The sequence below is a fragment of the Hyla sarda genome, chromosome 4 (genome assembly GCF_029499605.1).
Source record: "Hyla sarda isolate aHylSar1 chromosome 4, aHylSar1.hap1, whole genome shotgun sequence".
Lineage (NCBI taxonomy): Eukaryota > Metazoa > Chordata > Amphibia > Anura > Hylidae > Hyla > Hyla sarda.
Genome location: NC_079192.1, coordinates 337,690,583 through 337,709,847, shown reverse-complemented (window position 1 = coordinate 337,709,847; position 19,265 = coordinate 337,690,583). Strand labels below are relative to the sequence as shown.

Genomic DNA, 19,265 nt, shown 5'->3' with positions numbered 1-19,265 from the left:
CTCACTTTAAGGGAGTTTCTTGGCAGTGTTCTTAGGGAGCACACTCCCTTGGATGTACAGTAACTCGACATATGAATGGTCCCGGGATGCTTTACTGTTGACATGGTGGCGCTAATCTTTTCTTCTCTGGATATGTCTCAAACAGGATGGAATCCAATCCCTGTACTTCCTGCAGAATGTCTGTCCTTGATGTGTTTTTTTTTGGGAGTGGCTTCTTTGATGCCTATTTTGACACCTGCCCAGCCTCACAAATCCTCTGTCTCACTGTCCATGTAGATGCACTGACACCTGCCTACTGCCATTCCTCAGCAATAGTGATGAGCAGCAGGGACCATATTCGAATTTGCGATATTTCTCGAATATATGGATGAATATTTGTCCTATGTTCATGAAATTCGCATATTCGCTATCTGTATTAACTTTTTTTTCATGCGGAAATCTTAATGAAATTCCTATACTGCGCATTATATCTTTCAACTAACACTATACCCTGCACTAGTACCTATCTGGTAAACTAACCTACCCTGTCTAACACTATCACAATTTTTTTTAAACAGTACACATCATTGTTACAAAGTACACATCATTGTTGTGTACTGTGAAGAAAAAAAAAGAATATTCGTCATTACGGATATATGGAGCTATATTATAAATATTTGCGAAATCGCAAAGTGCCGATATTCACTCTAAAAATTAGCAATTCGAATATTCACGCTCAACACTACTCAGCAAGCTCTGCACTGCTGTTGAACTGACCCTGTAGATAAAGCCTCTTTAGGACACGATCCTGGTACTTGCTAGTATCTATCTTCTAAGAATGATCCAGAAGCAATTTAGTGATTAATAATGCTTTTTTCCTACATGATGGAGCACCATGTCAAAGGTGACAACAAAGTGGCTTTTTGAACAAAGCACTGCTATTTTTGATCCATGGCCATAACACTCTCCGGATATCAATCCCATTGACTTACTTTGGATAATCCTCAATTACTGGGTGAACAACAAAACAACTTGTATGAAGTTGATTACAATATCTGACTAGGTAAGAATGGGTCATCATCAGTCAGAATTTGGCCTGCAAGCTTATATTCAGCATGCCAGGGCAAAATGTCTTAAAAAGAGAGAATCAAAGCTATAAATATTGTGTAAAAAGAAATTAAAGAGTACATGTCACCAAATAAAACTTTTAATATAATGTTCCTTGTGTAATTTGCAGACACTCCCTTTTCTTGCTTTTAAAATTATCAACATAAATACTAGGTGACTCTGTTCTGTTCCCTGCCACAATTAATACAGTGAGTTTGGTCTCCTCCTAGCCTGGCAAGAGACCAAACTCAGGAAGTGTTTCTCTGAACTGAGCTTGATTGACAGCTGTGCAGAAAGTGAAAGCTCCCCAGATTCTCACAGAAAGCTGCACAGAGTGAAAGCTGCAGGAGAGCCTCACTGATAGCAACACATACTGAAACATGCACAGACTTTGAGGTCTTCTATTCATCACAGCACTGCAACCATGTGAGGGCGGAAATTGTCCCCCAGCAGGCTTCAGTGATGTCATGCCTGTTAGGAAACACCCACTTTCTCCTGCTAGGAAATTGCACTATGTGAGCAAGAATAAGGTATGACACAGAGCATTTTAAAGCTGTGGAGGGGTGTTAGGAGTAGTTAGGGAACATAGCCTGAGTTAGTTTAGAACAGTGTATTTGGTGGCAGGTACTTTTTAATAATAAAATGCTTATAATTGTACTTCAGTGTACCATAGAAACATCTGACTAAAAGATCTAAAAACAATGAAGCAGCAAACTTTGTGAAAACCAAAAGTTGTCTCAAAACATTTTTTGCCACTACTGTAGGCTACGTACATATATCATTAGAGTCCTCATTAGTAGTCTTTGCACTGATCACAGAATAACACTCTATAAAAGAGGGTGACACTAAAGCAGTCCATATTATGACTTTAAGGGACTGTATGTAGATCAGTAGAAATATTTCTGTGAAGTATGTTGAATTTTGAGCACATCTTGTAAGGAAAGGCATATAAAGATATGTATATGTAATATTGTATAATAATATAAGAGTATACTAGTGTGTGCCCATGTGTGCCATGATGCATGTAGGTTGCTGCTGAAGGATCTCCCCAATGTGTGCTACTCCTTTACATTTTGAGACCCTATATAAAGCCACATTAAAGAAGAATTTTTAACCTTTGTAGCATTTTAAGATTTGTTTCAATTTTTTTACAGGCAGTGACCTCTACACTTAGAAAAGTTATTTTTGCTTAGAAGGAATCATACTTCTGTGCATACTCTAGTGGTTTACAGCAACTTCTTAGGGTACAGATTAGGATATGGGACCCTACAGTATTGTGTACTTGATCAGTTCCATATAGTATATGGCTCTGTTCAGACCATGATTAGCCCACAAAGGTATAAGGAACAATATGTACAATGAAAAAAAAAAAAAAAAAAAGATGAGATTTGCATTGTTAGGTAGGTTTTTAAATCTTAAACACTTAAAATACTATAATACAACCGGTTAGCCATAGACAGATGATCAAACCCATCTGATTTTGTTTCTTTAAGTTAAAATCAATCTGCCATGTACTTATTCATACTGAAAGTAACCCAGGCGCCTGGTAAAGGTTTTAATAACATTCACGTTGATGGTGGCTATTTATGGCACAATACCTTGCACGACTGTATATGATGCCTCCACTGACGACAGATTGGTTATAACAGTGACATCATCATCCCGGTTGGAGTTTTCAATGTCGATTGTAATAGACTTTTCCATTTCTCGATGGAGACTGGTGACAACTCCAGTTGGTCGGGTTACATTGGTCAAGCGGCCCTCGTTGTCATAACTAAAATTGAATCCATTAAACAAGATTACTTAAAAAAAAGAACAGTAGTAAAAACCATAAGAACATTAGCTTTGTATACTAATGATCAGTGTTATACTGTCACCACCTTGAAAGGAATCAGTTTATTGCATTATCATGCTCTGAATACAGAATGCCATATCAAAGCTATACAAACCTGTTACTATTTATTAAATGGCACATGGCAATTTACATATGATTAACAACATCCCCTGGATACTTTAGGTATCTGGACCTGAATGTAAATGCATTGTGTTCCGTTGTGGTAGAGAAACTCATTAGAATTGTGTTATTTATACTCTATAAAAGCAAAGTTTGCCGGTTAGTATCCTCTCCAGATAAAAGCCTACATAACTATTATTTTCTGGCAGAAAGATAAAGGGGTACTTCGGCCCTAAGGTATCTTATCCCTTATCCAAAGGATAGGGGATAAGATGCTTGATCACGGCCCCTCCCATAGACTTGCATTGAGGGAGCGGGACTTGATGTCACAAGGGGGCGGGGTCGTGACATCACAAAACTCATGCCCCGTAGTCGTGACCCTTCAGACATGGAGCGAAAATCACTCTGTGCAGCTGCCACAGGTGGGTGTCTGCATGAGATAGTGTGGGGGTCCCCAGCAACGGGACCCCCCTGATCAGACATCTTATCCCTTATCCTTTGGATAGGGGATACGATGTCTTAGGGCCAGAGTACCCCTTTAAAGAGATTGTCCATACACTCTAATAAGAATTCTCAAATGGTGCTGAATAAGAATAGTGGATAGGATATCATGGATGTACATACCATAAATGCCTCCAATGGAGTTGTTATGGGGCCCAAACCTAGCTAAACCATTTGCCTTTTCCATGGGTTCCCTTTATCAAACCCCATGCTGTACTGACCCATATTAGAGAAATGTGAAAGTATGACCATTTGGATTTTCTGCTAAGGAACTTATCTGTCTACACAAAATGTTATAGTTTAGATTTTATTTATGCTAAAGAAATAGGCTGAATAAATGCAAATTACGACTCCCCTCAAACTACAAATAAGGATAAATAATGAGACCAAATTTGTTCAACAACATAAGATGGCTGCTGAGCTAGTCTCCTTCATTTTAAGAACACACATTGAGTGCTGGTGGTGTATATAAACTATTAGAAAGTTGTTATGTAATCCGAATGTTCTTGGCATCTTTTATGTTCCCAAATTTCTTAGTCTGTGTTCCGAACAAGCAAAAAAAGGGATTTTACAGCTGCTTTTGCTAAGCCTTTCAAGGATTGTTATGACTAAATATAGTTTTCATGAATATTAATAAAGGAACATACCTTAGAATTAACTGGTTACTAACATTCATCATCTGAACAAGCTGAAATCTATAAAATACCTAATATAAACAGTAATCTATAGATCGGAAACTGAGCCCCAATGTGATCTCTTGTGCATGCAATATGACATGTTGAAATTCAGTAAAAACTTTTTTATGCCATTACTTAGATCAAAAAGCCATCTGAAAATCTGACACAAGGACTAGGGGCATAAAGAACCAGGAGACAAAAATGACTATGGCATAAGGTGTTGTTTTCTACATACACGTATCCTTTTCTACTGCCCAGTTTTGGCATTGTGTCATCTAGATGATTTTACTCTCAGAGCTAATTCACTGTTAAAACTGGGTATAAATGGAAAGGTTGGCGGCACTGTTGCCTTGCAGCACTGGGTCCTGTGTTTAAAGGGGTACTCTGGTAGAACATTTATTTTTATTTTTTAAATCAACTGGTGCCAGAAAGTTAAACAGATTTGTAAATTACTTCTATTTAAAAATCTTAACCCTTCCACTTATCAGCTGCTATATATTACAGAGGAAGTTGAGTTGTTCTTTTCTGCCTGACCACAGTGCTCTCTGCTGACACCTCTGTCCATGTCAGGAATTGTCCAGAGCAGGAGCGAATCCAAACCTATCCTGCTCTGGACAGTTCCTCACATGGACAGAGGTGTCAGCAGAGAGCACTGTGGTCAGACAGAAAATAACTACACAACTTCCTGTGAAGCATTCCGCAACTGATAAGTACTGGAAGTATTAAGATTTTTATATAGAAGTAATTTACAAATCTGTTTAACTTTCTGGCAGAAAAAACATTTCCCCACCGGAGTACCCCTTAAAATCCTATATGCTTTATGTTTGTATGTTCTCCTTGTGTTTATGTGGGTTTTATCCTGGTACTCCGGGTTTCTTCCCACACTCCAAAATATACAGATAGATGATTTTAAAATGTGAGCCCCATTAGGGACAGGGATCAGTGTGGGTGATGACAATCTCTATACAGCGCAGTGGAATATGTTGGCACTATATAATTAAAGGAATTATTATTATTAATAAGGTTTGCAGATGTTTTTTTCTGTGCTTTCCATGTTATCATTGAAGAGTTGTTCTTAACAGTGGATGCAGTAACAAGGTCCACAGATCCGAAAAGAGTGACCAGGAACTAGGTCTGTTGGGCTGTAGGAAACAGATGTAAGCACAATGGGACAAAACAGGACATTTAAAGGTGCCAAGAACTAGCCCACTTGCAGTGATGAGAGACAAACCTGGTCTAGGGCTAGTGAAAGCATGAAAAAATGGGGACAGAGGGCTCCAGAAATCCAACAGGAACAGACTTTTGAGATAAAGGTTTTGAATGTCCACATAAGCAGTAGCACTTCTCTTTTGGCTGGAGAAAACAATCATACAAAGGTATACAGAGCCTCGATTGCATTGCTGATGCTACAAGAGAACTCAGCCACAGACTAGGGGGATCTGGGTTCTGAAAGGGAAAAATGATTTTAGGGTCCCAGGTATTCCGAACTAGATGTCAATATAAAAAAAAGTCAATTAGCTAAACAATCCTGATGTCAATCCAATGTCAGAAAAACAGCAAGGAAGACTAGTCCTTTTGAAAGGATAATATTGTGGGATGGCTTCAGGAACAATGTGTTCCCAAAGAGACCAGTATCGTCAGAAAGAATGCAGGAGGCCCCATGGATAATTGTTTAGAAATAAAGATACTAAATATCTTGGCAGGCAGAACTAGATGCCAGCAGAGAAAAATAAAGAGGTGAGTGAATTTAACACATTTAACCCAGATAACTCCATTTCACATCTATGTGCGCACTCCTGCCAAATTTGGTAAACTGAGCTGAGGCTCTTCAAGGTAGAAAAGCAAATAAAAAAAAATGAATCTGCTAATTCAAACAAAAGGGCTAATATTATTAAATACTGTTAGAGAAGGTTTGCATGTGGCGGTTTATTTATGCCGCAAATCCATTCGAAATGCATGTGAATTTTTGTGTCATGTTTCCTGTATTAGAATTATTTATTTTTTGCGTCAAGTGAATTGTTCCCTATTCTGAGGCTGGATAATGGTTTACCGTATTTTTCGCCGTATAAGACGCACTTTTTCTTCCACAAAACTGAAAAAGTTGGTGCGTCTTATACGGCAAATACACATTAAAACCTGTCCTATCGCGGTGGTCCCTGCGGCCATCAACAGCCGTGACCCGCGGCTAATACAGGACATCACGATCGCGGTGATGCCCTGTATTAACCCTTCAGACGCGGTGATCAAAGCTGACCGCCGTGTCTGAAGTGAAAGTGACACTAACCCGGCTGCTCAGTGAATTCGTGGCGTCCCGAACAGCTTACAGGACACCGGGAGGGACCTTACCTGCCTCCTCGGTGTCTGCTCCGTGCCGGGATCCCCTGCATGGCTGGCGCTCTCTTTCGTCGTCATCACGTTGTCGTGCACGCCGTCCCGTCATCCAATAGGAGCGGCGTGCGTAGTGACGTGATGGCAGCGACAGAGAGCCGGTAGCAGAGATGTTCCGGAGCGGCGGGGACACCCCGGGGATGCGGCGACAGCGATGAAGGGCGACATCCAGGTCAGCGGTGACGAGCGGTGACGGGTCCGGAGCGGCAGGGACACGTGAGTATTACCTCCTATACCAGTGGTTTTCAACCTGCGGACCTCCAGATGTTGCAAAACTACAACTCCCGGCATGCCCGGACAGACAACGGCTGTCCGGGCATGCTGGGAGCTGTAGTTTTGCAACATCTGGAGGTCCGCAGGTTGAAGATCACTGTCCTATACATTGTATTTGGTTCAGAATCTCCTTTAAATCCTCCTTTAAAATTGGGTGCGTCTTATATGCCGGAGCATCTTATATGGCGAAAAATACGGTATTTCATGTCCTATATACAAGGTGGTTACTGTTTAGAAAGGTGATAATTTCATTATAAGTGAGTAAATAACTAAAATCTAACCTTAGTGGTTGAGGGATAAAAGAATTCCTCATTCTACAGAAGTACCTACTTTAAAATAAAATGACGGCGCCCTTACAGAAAATGTACGGTAACTATAGGTTTAGAACACAACAGACACATTGTTTCTAGTTACATAGATGAGTCCTCCTAACAATCATAGTAAATCACATTGTATATCATTTAGCCTTGCTGCATAGTGCTCCACCAGCAGTGATAAGAGGCGAGAAGGAGAAGAACAGCTGCGTGTGTGAATCTGCCGCAGTCATGAGAGCAAGGACAAAGAAGAAATAATATAAAGACATTGTCCGCTGTTGGAACACATTCTCGCTTTTTCTTCATATTCTACACTTCTCTGCAGAGTCCATACCTGTGCATGGTGAGGAATGCCAGGCCCCGCTTCAGTCACGGAATCATTTTTATATAGAAAATAGCCAATATCAAGTACAGATGGATAAAAAAAAATCTCTATCACCTTGTGTACGGACAATTATGTACATCCTTTGTAATCCAATAACAATATGGAAATACAGTGATACCCTTATTGTTCACAATGCTTCCATTGCTTTACAACTTTCATTTGTAAATGTTGTGGAATTGTAGATTGGCATATTATTCCCTTCCTACCTTTATGTAGCTACATTAAAGGGGTACTCCGGTGCTAAGACATCTTATCCCCTATCCAAAGGATCAAGGATAAGATGCCTGATCGCGGGGGTCCCGCCCTCGGGGTACCCCCGTGATCTTCCACACCGCACCCCGTTAGAATCAGCCCTCGGAGCGTGCTCGCCCTGGGTCTGATTACTGGCGATCACGGGGACGGAGCATACTGACATCACGGCTCCGCCCCATGTGACATCACGCTCCGCCCCCTCAATGCAAGCCTATGGGAGGGTGCGTGACAGCTGGAGGGGGCGGAGCGTGAGGGGCGGGGCCGTGAAGTCACTATGCTCTGTCCCCGTGATCGCCAGCAATCAGACCCAGAGCGAGCATGCTCCATGGGGCTGATTCTAAAGGGGTGCGGTGTAGAAGGTCATGGGGGTACCCCGAGGGAGGGACCCCCGCGATCAGGCATCTTATTCCTGATCCTTTGGATAGGGGATAAGATGTCTTCGCGCCGGAGTACCCCTTTAACCCCTTCCTGCCGTGGTGATTTTAAATATGCTTTTTAATTGCACTTTTTTCCAGGGAAACTGTACTTTTAAAAGTACGCAGTACACACACACACACACACACATATTTCACACATATATATATATATATATATATATATATATATATTTTTTTTTTTTTTACAATACATAAAAAAGTGCTAATTTGGCTTTGTTTAGCATGGGTCAGAATTAGAGATGAGCGAACTTACAGTAAGTTCGATTCGTCACGAACTTCTCGGCTCGGCAGTTGATGACTTTTCCTGCATAAATTAGTTCAGCTTTCAGGTGCTCCCGTGGGCTGGAAAAGGTGGATACAGACCTAGGAGACTCTTTCCTAGGACTGTATCCACCTTTTCCAGCCCACCGGAGCACCGGAAAGCTGAACTAATTTATGCAGGATAAGTCATCAACTGCCGAGCCGAGAAGTTCGTGACGAATCGAATTTACTGTAGGTTCGCTCATCTCTAGTCAGAATGATTACCAAATTCATGTTTTTTGTTATGTTTTACTTTTTTTTTGCTCTGTATTGCCATGATGTGACCCCTATATCTTTATTTTAAAGAAGTGACCTGTAGTTTTTATTGGTACCATTTTGGAGTAGATGGGACTTTTTATTTAATGTTTTATGGCATGCGAGTTGACAAAAAAAAAAAACACAATTCTGGCATTTTTTTTTCCTTTACAACATTCACTGTGTAGGGTAAGTAATGTTACAATTTAACAGTTTAGACATTTCCCCATGTAGTAATACCAATTATGTACATTTTGAAGTATAGGGGAAGGGTGATTTGAATTTTTATCATTTTTTTTTATCTTTTAATATTTTTTTTTCCCTCATGGTACTTGTACAAGCAATCATATTATCGCTCATACAGTACACTGCAGTTTTGTTGTATTGGTGGAGTAATATTATATCAACAATCTCCTATAACAGCCTTCCTATGGCATAGCAAAGCACAGCATAACTTGGCAGCCATGGAGGCCTTCAGGAAGCCCCTGGTTGACAGGACAACTGATCAGCACCATGGAATTGCATCAAGGGAGGGGATACTGTTTGGAAACACAGACAGAACCATCACTTCTCAAATAAATCTGTAGAACAATGTATTCCAACCGTGGCGCCTCTAGCTGTTGCAAAACTACAACTCTCAGCATGCCGGGTGTTGTGGTTTTGCAACAGCTTAATGTACTCTGGTTGGGAAACACTGCCCTAGAAGCTGCAGTCTCAAGTGTTATCCACTGCAAGCTGCTGTTTATTACTTAAACATATGCTGAATTCAGATACAGAATGTTTGAATAAGAAATTGAAACAATAACCCTCTTTAATAAAAACATTTTTAGCTATCTATGTATATGTTTTATGAATGCACCTACATTTTTAGATCTTTTCGTTTGGGGTTAGTATATACAAAGAGATAAAAACTGAAGATATGGCAAGATCTAATCATAAATGTTAAAATTACAAACAACCAGGCCAATGAGGCTGACAGGTGATGTAGAGGGGTAGGATAAGGAAGGAGAGACCGCAAAGGGAGCCTTGACAGTGCTTTCCGATCTTCCTCTATCAGAGACATCACATCATGCCATCCTATCATATATTTCATTTCTTTAAATGTACCAGTATGATATAAAACAGGGACAATCATTTTTATTTCTTTTATTTTTTATTTGCATGTACTTGATGACTGTATATTGTATGTCTGATGTTATAGGGGTTGTCTCACCAGCTCCAGCCTGTCTGCGTCCACAAGAGGTGGTGGGAAAAGCTGTAAGCAGCCAAAGTGGGAAGGTTGATTACTTTTCGTAACTCCCACTGACTATTGGAGCGTAGCTTGTGGGGCTACACTGTTTGTGCAACAACCATTATAGTCAATGGGAGTTACAAAAATTGCACAACTTCTTTTTTTCGACTGCTTTTGGCTTTGCCAACCACTTATTGCATTCGCAGACAGGCAGGAGCTGGCCAGAAAACTGAATAAGTGGGGTGGGGAAACTTTTAATGTTGAAAAATCATGTAAAATATGTGATTGTATTGCGTGATAAGTTTTGTGTGTTAATCAAGCAATTGCAGGACTTTCAGATCTTTTAAAGGATCAGAAATGTATAGAATTATCCATAAGATTTAGTTTTCAATTTCTTAAGTAAAATCGTGTCGACCCTCTGAACACTAGTCCATCTATATGCAGAAAGGATTCCGAGTGTGAGATTATGAAAATATATTTTATTATATACAGTATGTGGAATGTCCCAGTACAGGTACATGGTCCTATACTACCTGTAGGCCCTGTCAGTTTGAGTCCCTCAGTGACCTGGGGGCTCCCCTGCAGGGTCTCCCCCTGACCCCTGTTGTCTCTCTGCTGGTTTAATAAATGCGTGTATGTTCCTTTAATGCATAGACAGGATCCCTATGTATAGAAATCTCAAGGACCTGTGGAGGTCTCAAGGACCTGTGAGTAAGCCTATCACATGTTATGTTATGCAGTTACATGATTTGTTGTAACCTGTTCTCCCAGAGAGCCCCAGCTTAACCTTTGACCCACAGCTTGACCAATGGGCTTTAGTCCAGCCCCCAACTATATAAGGGGGTGGCCATCTTCAATTAGCTCTCTTAGCTTTACCACCTGCTGCTGATAACAAGTCTTTGCTGAGGCAGCAAGCACCAGATATCTCAGGTCAAGTGTTCAGCATCTGGAGGCCACAAATCTACAAGTCTCTCCAGTAAGTCTACCAGTCTATGTCTGCTGTCACTGAAGTTAGTCAAGTCCTGCACATAGTCAAGTCATGTCTAATTACAAGTCAAAGTCAAGTTTATTACAAGTATTGGTCCAGCAAGCTGCGAGGTCCTCTGGGTCCTGGCCACCTCTCTGGGAATTCCGGTCTTAGCTGCGAAGATAATTACACTTGTCTTCTATTCAGTTAAGCCTCCGTTTACCCATAACTTGTTGTGGACCCTTTCACTACTAGCCCGTGGGATAGCGGAGAATCCGGGCGTGTGGTGTTTCGGAACCCGAAAACCACACTGGAGTCACGAACACATAGGGGTTAATACCATCCGACCCCCGGAGTTAATAACATCTGATCCCACCACTCTCACTGCAACACCCGTGGTCCCGCCATATACACCGGTGGTTACCACATATGTACAAAAGAAATACATATTACCTATACATACCATGAGACAGTGACAGAAATGGTGGTCTGGGATTGCTATATTTCCCCAAAGTACCTGTAGATATTGGATACCAGGCTTCAGGTGGTGCATACCTCATCCAAGAAAAGATGGGTGAGATATTGGAAATACAGAATTAAATCCCTGGCATTTTGGGAATACAGGATGTAAGGCAGGTTTGGTTGTAGGGCATTACATCCACTTCCTTGGCCAATCCAAATTTTCAAGTTGGTCTCAAGCCACCCTAGGTGCTAAGGCTGATTAATAATGGGCTTACAAAAGGTGTAACCTGAGGTGGGCAGACTCAAAATGGGAGCATTTACCATGTGTGAGTAACACATATTTGGTGACTGTTTTTTTGGGGGTGTTTTTTTGGGCTCATAGTAAGCCACCTGTATAGAAAGGAAAGATTTTCTGCAGGTAGTGATGGGCATGCAGGAGTTACAAACTGCAGGGGGTTAAATATACACCCTGGTGTAATAAGTACCACCCAACCAGGGAGCACATTTACACCCTGTATATTCTAGGTGAGGAGGAATAAAACCAAACAAAGAAAATTGACTGTGTCCTAATGGCAAAATGGGCTGTTAACTATTTGTTACTGAAAAATTAACACAGGAGACACCCTGTTCATATGTTCTTTACGTTTCCCTGTCTGTGACTGCTATTTTGCTGGTCCAAGGAGCTAATCTCCCATAACACATGTAATATAACAGTTCTTTTTTTACAACAGATTTGCATTTTTTACTTTTTATACAGTATATTGCTCAATGTCGCTATTCCTGTCTTATAAAGTATACACTTCATCTGCAGGGAACTGCAACGTGGCCCCATTCAGGTAAGTGTGGCTGGCCACAGTTCCCTGCACAGCCGGGTGGCCGGAAGCATCATTATGCAGGAAAACTGGGAGGTGCAGCGCTGAACCATTGCTGTGTCCAGTTCATTCTTAGTATCAAGGGGTGTCCCAAAGGTCACTTCTCCATTGATAATAAAATGGCGGCATATTCCAGTGCTATATTATCACTTTTTAAGGTGAAAACCCATTTAAAGTTGTAATTTGAATTGCTTACTTTCAATTAAAATACCTGATAAAGGTAAATGAATGGCTATGCAAAAAAGAAATTCTCCTCAGAGGGTGTCCAACAGGAAAAAGGAAGAGTGCAAACTGATGGAATATGAAAGAATAATGAATTGTTTACATAGAGAAATACATCATGGAAAAGAAGATGGAAATCCTAGGCATACCTAGGCATATATTTCTGCCACATATTTCACTTTCTATTGCTACCCGATGGGGCTAATCCCCCTCTGGCTACCTGAAGCGTTTTCTGAAGAGAATGCATGCAGAGTAAGTGACATGTTATTTATTTACTTTCTGCAACATGGATTTCAAATCTGCAGAGAAAATAAATGTATACTGCCAGTACAGTGTTAACTACGGCAGGTATTTCTACTGAAAACAATTGGAAGTGCATTACATGTGAAATAAGTGTTTGAATACATGTGGAAACTATAAAATGTGAACATACCTTAAGGCTCCTTTTATATATATAGCTTACACACGTTATATAAAAGCTTCCACCAATGACAAACTAGTGATTTCTCTCTGATCGATCATACAATTGTTGCACATGTTCACAAGGATTGGAAACGTTTGCTTGATATACTGATTCTTTAAATAATTGACCCACATGCAAGGCTGGTTACACCTAAGGCACTCTTGGTGGCACATGATGATGATGTCTGACACTGCATATGCCTTGAAACTGCCCAGTGATCTTTGCTGCATACGCAATGTATAAAGGAGTTGTCTTAAAGTGTACATCCAATGACTGCTCCAATGGCAAGATATGTGTTGAAATTTCGCAGTATCTTTGGAGCCCGAGACTTGCCCAAGGCTACTGTTATCAGTATACAGATTTGTTGGAAGTCCCCTGCAAGTCTATGGAAGTTAAAGGAAACCTGTCACTAAGTTTTACCCTATATAATGAGTGGCAACACATAATAGAGGTTAAAGGAGAACTCCGGAATAGGAAAATTATCGTCCATACTGCCGGCAGTAAAAAAAATAAACAGGTACATACCTTCCTTTGCTCCCCTGGTGCCTCCAGTAACCAGCTCCGGCCTCCGCCGCGATCCCCTTCCTGGTTACCGGTGGTCGGAGAGTCATACTACACTCAGCCAATCACTGGCCGCAGCGAAGTCCCCGGCTGGCGATAGGCTGAGCGGCAGTGTGACGTTTTCGGCCCCGGCAGCAGGTGCCGGTGTAGTGAAAAATTGTGTGTGTTGAAGTTTTGTGTGTCGGGACTTCACTGCGGCCGGTGATTGGCTGAGCGCAGTATGACTCGCCGACCACCAGCAAGCAGGAAGGGGATCGCGGCGGAGGCCGGAGCCGGTTATCGGAGGCACCATGGGAGTGAAGGAAGGTTTATTTTTTCACTGCCCGCAGTATGGATGATAATTTTCCTATTCCAGAGTTCTCCTTTAATATCATGTCCTATTATGCCTGGGTGTCTGCTGGTACATCTGTAAATGAAGAGAAGACAACTTTTATAAATGTCACACACAGTATGTAAGTGAGGCTCAAGTAGTCACCAGGCATGCGGCTTGCTGTAGTAGTCATGGTGCCCGGGCTGTAGTCATGCCTATTCAGGCTCTATCCAGATATGATTGACAGCCCATACTTTATAAAAGTTGTTTTCTCCACAATTTTAGATGTACTAGCAGACATTCAGGCACGGTAGAAGATATTAACCTCTTCTATGTGTCGCCACTATGCATTATATAGAGTAAAACTTGGTGACAGGGTCCCTTTAAGGCAAACCTCCGGATCACTGTAGTCTTGTGCAAATCAAGGGACTACAAAGTTGCTGCAAAATTTAAACACATATCCTGCAGGAGCGATCAATGTACGCTTTTTTTTTATTTTTAAGAACAGCGAAATGACGGGCCCCGTGTTCCTGCATGGTATAGCTGAGGCCAGTGAATAGCTGCAGAGATGATGTGGGTGTACAGCCATGTCAGTGATGAAGTGATTACAAACAAAGCTGGTCTCTTGTATACACAATACTATGTATTCTTTAACTCAAGAGCAAGCCAGTTGTTTATTAAAAGAATTAAGAATCAAATCGTTATCCAGTATGTATTCCACTTGCAGATTTTCATAGTCAGTCCTATTTTCCCTGTAAGCGCTCTCTTTCTGGCAGTGCAGTGCACGTCTGTGTGTGTCATTATGTTGCCTGCTCTGACATTAAGTTCTGAACGTGATGTTACAGTTGTGAATGGTATGATTTGCTAATTAATACACCGCCTTACCAGACATTACAGCTAATTATTCTCATCACAGAGCCAGCAAATTACCCATTATATCCTCGCACTTTACATGCTGTTTTGAACAAAACTTTATATCACTGTTAACTTTCACATATCTAATTGGTGAGTGATATTTAGAATGGAGTGGTGTATTGATTTTTATTTTCTATTGCCACAGTGGATTTGCCTTCACAGTTCACAGAAGAGCAATGAGTCTGTAAGAAAACATCAAGCTTCACCACTAGATGTCCCTCTAAGCAATAAAAGCTGCAAGAGCACTGGCAACATATGGGATACATAAAGTCTTGTTTTCTTTCATTTAAAATAGGGGTATTGCTTTCTATTCACTTAGATTTTTTTTATCACTGATGTGTACTGTTACCTGCCTTTCATGACTATGGTGAATGAATAGGAAATGCCCAAAATGTACTTGCATAGATACATGCTATAAAATGAGATAAAACCAATAACGGTAGAAATGTGTATGCAGCTGAGTGTTTCTCTTATAAAAAGCCTTTATTTTTCTATTAGGAGAACCAGCATTTTCCAGAAGTTGCTATAAAGCTTAGTCGTAGAGATCAGGTTAATGCACATTTGGTACTAAAGTTGCATTTTAGATAGGTAGTGTCTGAGACAACAAACACAGAAAACAAAGGCTTAGAGGTGAACTCCATGTAAAACGGGTGCTCTGCTGTCCTGTCTAAAATGTAAGCCATATCACCAGTCCCAGAAGCATGGAGTCCCGGGAGCCCTGTAGGCTCGCATCAGTTCTAGAATCATTCATTATTGATAAAAATAAAGAAATAAATGTCACCAGAGACAGGGTCTCCTCTGGTGACTCGTGTCACTTTGCTATTCCTAAGCAGTGCATATTTAAAATCCATCTAAAATGTGCTTCTTGCATTATTGTGTTGGTTAAAGCCACGTCTGACACTGGTACATGCCTTATTGCAGGCTGTTACCGGACACAATGGAAAGTTGGAAGTCTTCCCGCGCTGCCAATTGGCAGCGCGGGAAGACTTCCAACTTTCCATTGTGTCCGGTTCGGTATATCGTGCACACCGCCTTGGCGTGGGAAGCCTGCGGCAGCCAGCTAGCACTGATCGTGTGGTCTCTATTCAGCCTTGTGAGCGTTGTGCCTTGGACATTGCACAACGATATAAGGTGAGCGTATTACTCACCTACTTGCATTTAGTGCTTTACTAATGGTCCTGCACATAGAAGCGCTCCTGTTCTCTTTTGTTTTTTTGCAGGCTGTGCCATCACTGTCATAGATAAATGCATGGGCAGATGATAAATCTGAAGCTTTTTTTTTGTTTGATTGGTTTTATGACTAATAATGGAGCCTATCTCCTGCACTGAGAAGGACTAAGCACTGAGCAAAGGAATGAATCATGCTTCTCCCTGCTGTATCTAGAGATAATGGGAGTCTCGGAGCTGAGACCCCAACCAATCAAAACATTTGACATGTCTGCATGACATGTCAAAAGTTTTTTGACATGACGATGAGGCCTTAACGGGAAACTGTCAGCATCCACCCTTTGGTCCTGCAATGATAAGCCTCTTACTAAAACGAGATAGAAGAGCGCTCCATAGCATAAAAAGGTTCAAAGTGATTGATGTAAAAACTCTTACCAGAGGCGGTTGTGTGGACTCACACACAACAATGGTTAGCGTGGGTGAGCAAGTAAGCCCGGTCTACAGCCTCCCCAACCTTGAAGGATATAGTGAATGCTGATTTCCAAAAACTGGTGGGTAATTTGCGGCACTGACCAGGAGAAGACAAGTCCAGTGAGTATAAAGGATTCATTCAAATGCAACGCGTTTCACCGTACTTCGTCGGCTTCCTCAGGCCTGAGGAAGCCACGCAAGCACGTCGAAACGCGTTGCATTTGAATAAATCCTTTATACTCACTGGACGTGTCTTCTCCTGGTCAGTGTCGTAAATTACCCACTGCTTTTTGGAAGTCAGCATTCACTAAAGCCTCTTACTAGGCAGCTAGCACCCTGCTCTGTACAGACTAGGGGCAATCATCCTGAAATAGCTTTCCAGACTTAAGGTTTTAGTGAAACACTGACTTTAAGGAAAAGATACTTGAAAAAGTAGGATAAGAGCTGCTTTGCATATCCTTTTAGCCCAGAAATCCCAGTGGAACATGAATGGCTTATGAACCTTCACACATCTTTATGACACTTTCAGTGGCGTTGCGACCCGGGTGCGGGGGGTGCGGCCCGCACCGGGTGACACCAACCTAATGGGGTGACACCAAGACGCTCCGCAGCACCCACACCCCCTCCCCAGCTACACTGACACCCCCCTATGTGCCCGACCGGCCTCCCATCCGTCAGCACCCCCCCCCCTGTGCTGTGTGTGCGGTGCGCCCGTCAGCACCCCCCCCCTTTGAGTGCGCCCGTCCGTCATCACGCCCCCCCCCCTCACCTTCACCAGTATTGTGCCCGGCCTCCGCTCCCACGTCTGCGCCGGCCTGACGTCACACCGCATGGCCACGCAGGGGGACGTCAGTTACGTCACTCGCATTGCGCCCGGTGAGAAGGATCGCTGCGCTGGATGGGTGAGTGTGTGTGTCTGTCTCTATCTATGTTTGTTTGTGTGTGACTCTGTGTGTCTGTGTGTGACTGTGTGTTTGTGTGACTTTGTGTGTGTGTGTGTGACTCTGTGTGTGTGTGACTCTGTGTGTCTGTCTGTGAGTGTGTGTCTCTATAACTGTGTGTTTGTGTGTGTGTCTCTCTGTGTTGTATGTGTTTTTGTGTGTGTGTGTGTGTGTGTGTGTGTGTGTGGGGAGACTTTGATGCATTGTGGGGAACCTGCGGCCTAATGTGGGGAGTCTATGCTACCTAATGTGGGGAGTCTATGCTACCTAATGTGGGGAGTCTATGCTACCTAATGTGCGGAGTCTATGCTACCTAATGTGCGGAGTCTATGCTACCTAATGTGCAGAGTCTATGCTACCTAATGTGGGGAGTCTATGCTAGCTAATGTGGGGAATCTGTGCTACCGAAAGTGGGGAAACTGCTACCTAATGTGGGGAATCTGTGCCACCTAATGTGGGGAAATTGCTACCTAATGTGGGGTAACTGGTACCTACCTAATGTGGGGAAACTGGTACCAAATGTGGGGAATCTATGCTGCCTAATGTGGGGAAAAGATGCTACCTAATGTGGGGAAACTGCTACCTACCTAATGTGGGGGAACTGCTGCCTACCTAATGCTCCCCCCCTGGCAGTAGCACCCTCATCATCCACCAGCAACTACCCCCCCCCCAGCAGCAGCACCTCAATCAGCAGATCCTGATGGTGGATGATGGCGGTGCTCCTGCCAGGAGGATGATCCTGCCGATGGATGATGGGGGTGATACTGCCAGGGGGGATGGCCAGTAGCACCCTCATCATCCTTCAGCAACACCCCCCCCCCAGTAGTAGCACCCCGATCATCCACTAGCAACACCACCAATACCCCCCTCCCGTGGTAATAGCATCAGCTAACGGATGTTGAGGGGTGTTACTGCGGTTGTGGTATTATATTCAGAGGGTGCACTGTATGGCAACGTTATATTCAGAGGGCGCAGTTTGTGGTAGTATTATATTCAGAGGGCGCAGTGGGTGGTAGTATTATATTCAGAGGGCGCAGTTTGTGGTAGTATTATTAGAGATGAGCGAACTTACAGTAAATTCGATTCGTCACGAACTTCTCGGCTCAGCAGTTGATGACTTATCCTGCGTAAATTAGTTCAGCCTTCAGGTGCTCTGGTGGGCTGGAAAAGGTGGATACATTCATAGGAAAGATTCTCCTAGGACAATATCCACCTTTTCCAGCCCACGGGAGCACCTGAAAGCTGAACTAATTTATGCAGGAAAAGCCATCAACTGCCGAGCCGAGAAGTTTGTGACGAGTTGAATTTACTGTAGTTTGCTCATCTCTAAGTATTATATTCAGAGGGCGCAGTGGGTGGTAGTAATATATTCAGAGTGTACAGTATGTGTTGGTATTATATTCAGAGGGTACAGTATGTGATAGTATTATATTCAGGGGTACAGTATGTGGCAGATTTATATTCAGAGTGTACAGTATGTGTTGGTATTATATTCAGAATGTACAGTGTGTGGTATTATAATATTCAGTGGGTATGGTGTATGGAAGGTTTATAAACAAAGAGTATAGTAGTATTAAATTTAGAGGATACAGTGTCTGGCAGGTTTATAATAATAATTGTTTTCATATAGAGGATGAGAATGCGCTGACATAGTGAGGAGACGTCTGGGCGTCACATTCTACAGACAGAAGTTTTAGCTGGACCAGGCGGTATGTACCATCTGAATTAGATAAGGGAAGACTATAGAGAAGACGTCACCTGTAGTCACTGATATCATTGTACATTCTCCTCACTATAGAGAAGACGTCACCTGTAGTCACTGATATCATTGTGTATTCTCCTCACTATAGAGAAGACGTCA

At 42.3% G+C, this 19,265-nt stretch overlaps 1 protein-coding gene across 12 annotated transcripts in view; it reads right to left on the bottom strand.

Moving 5' to 3' along the window:
• The window catches only part of TENM2 (teneurin transmembrane protein 2), a 2,592,228-nt gene that overhangs the window by 27,412 nt on the left and 2,545,551 nt on the right, over window positions 1–19,265 (bottom strand). For all 12 annotated transcript variants that reach the window (XM_056575104.1, XM_056575105.1, XM_056575107.1 and 9 more), the window contains one exon: window positions 2,685–2,860. In XM_056575104.1, coding sequence (XP_056431079.1) covers window positions 2,685–2,860 — 176 coding nt within the window. The remainder of the gene's footprint in view (window positions 1–2,684; window positions 2,861–19,265) is intronic.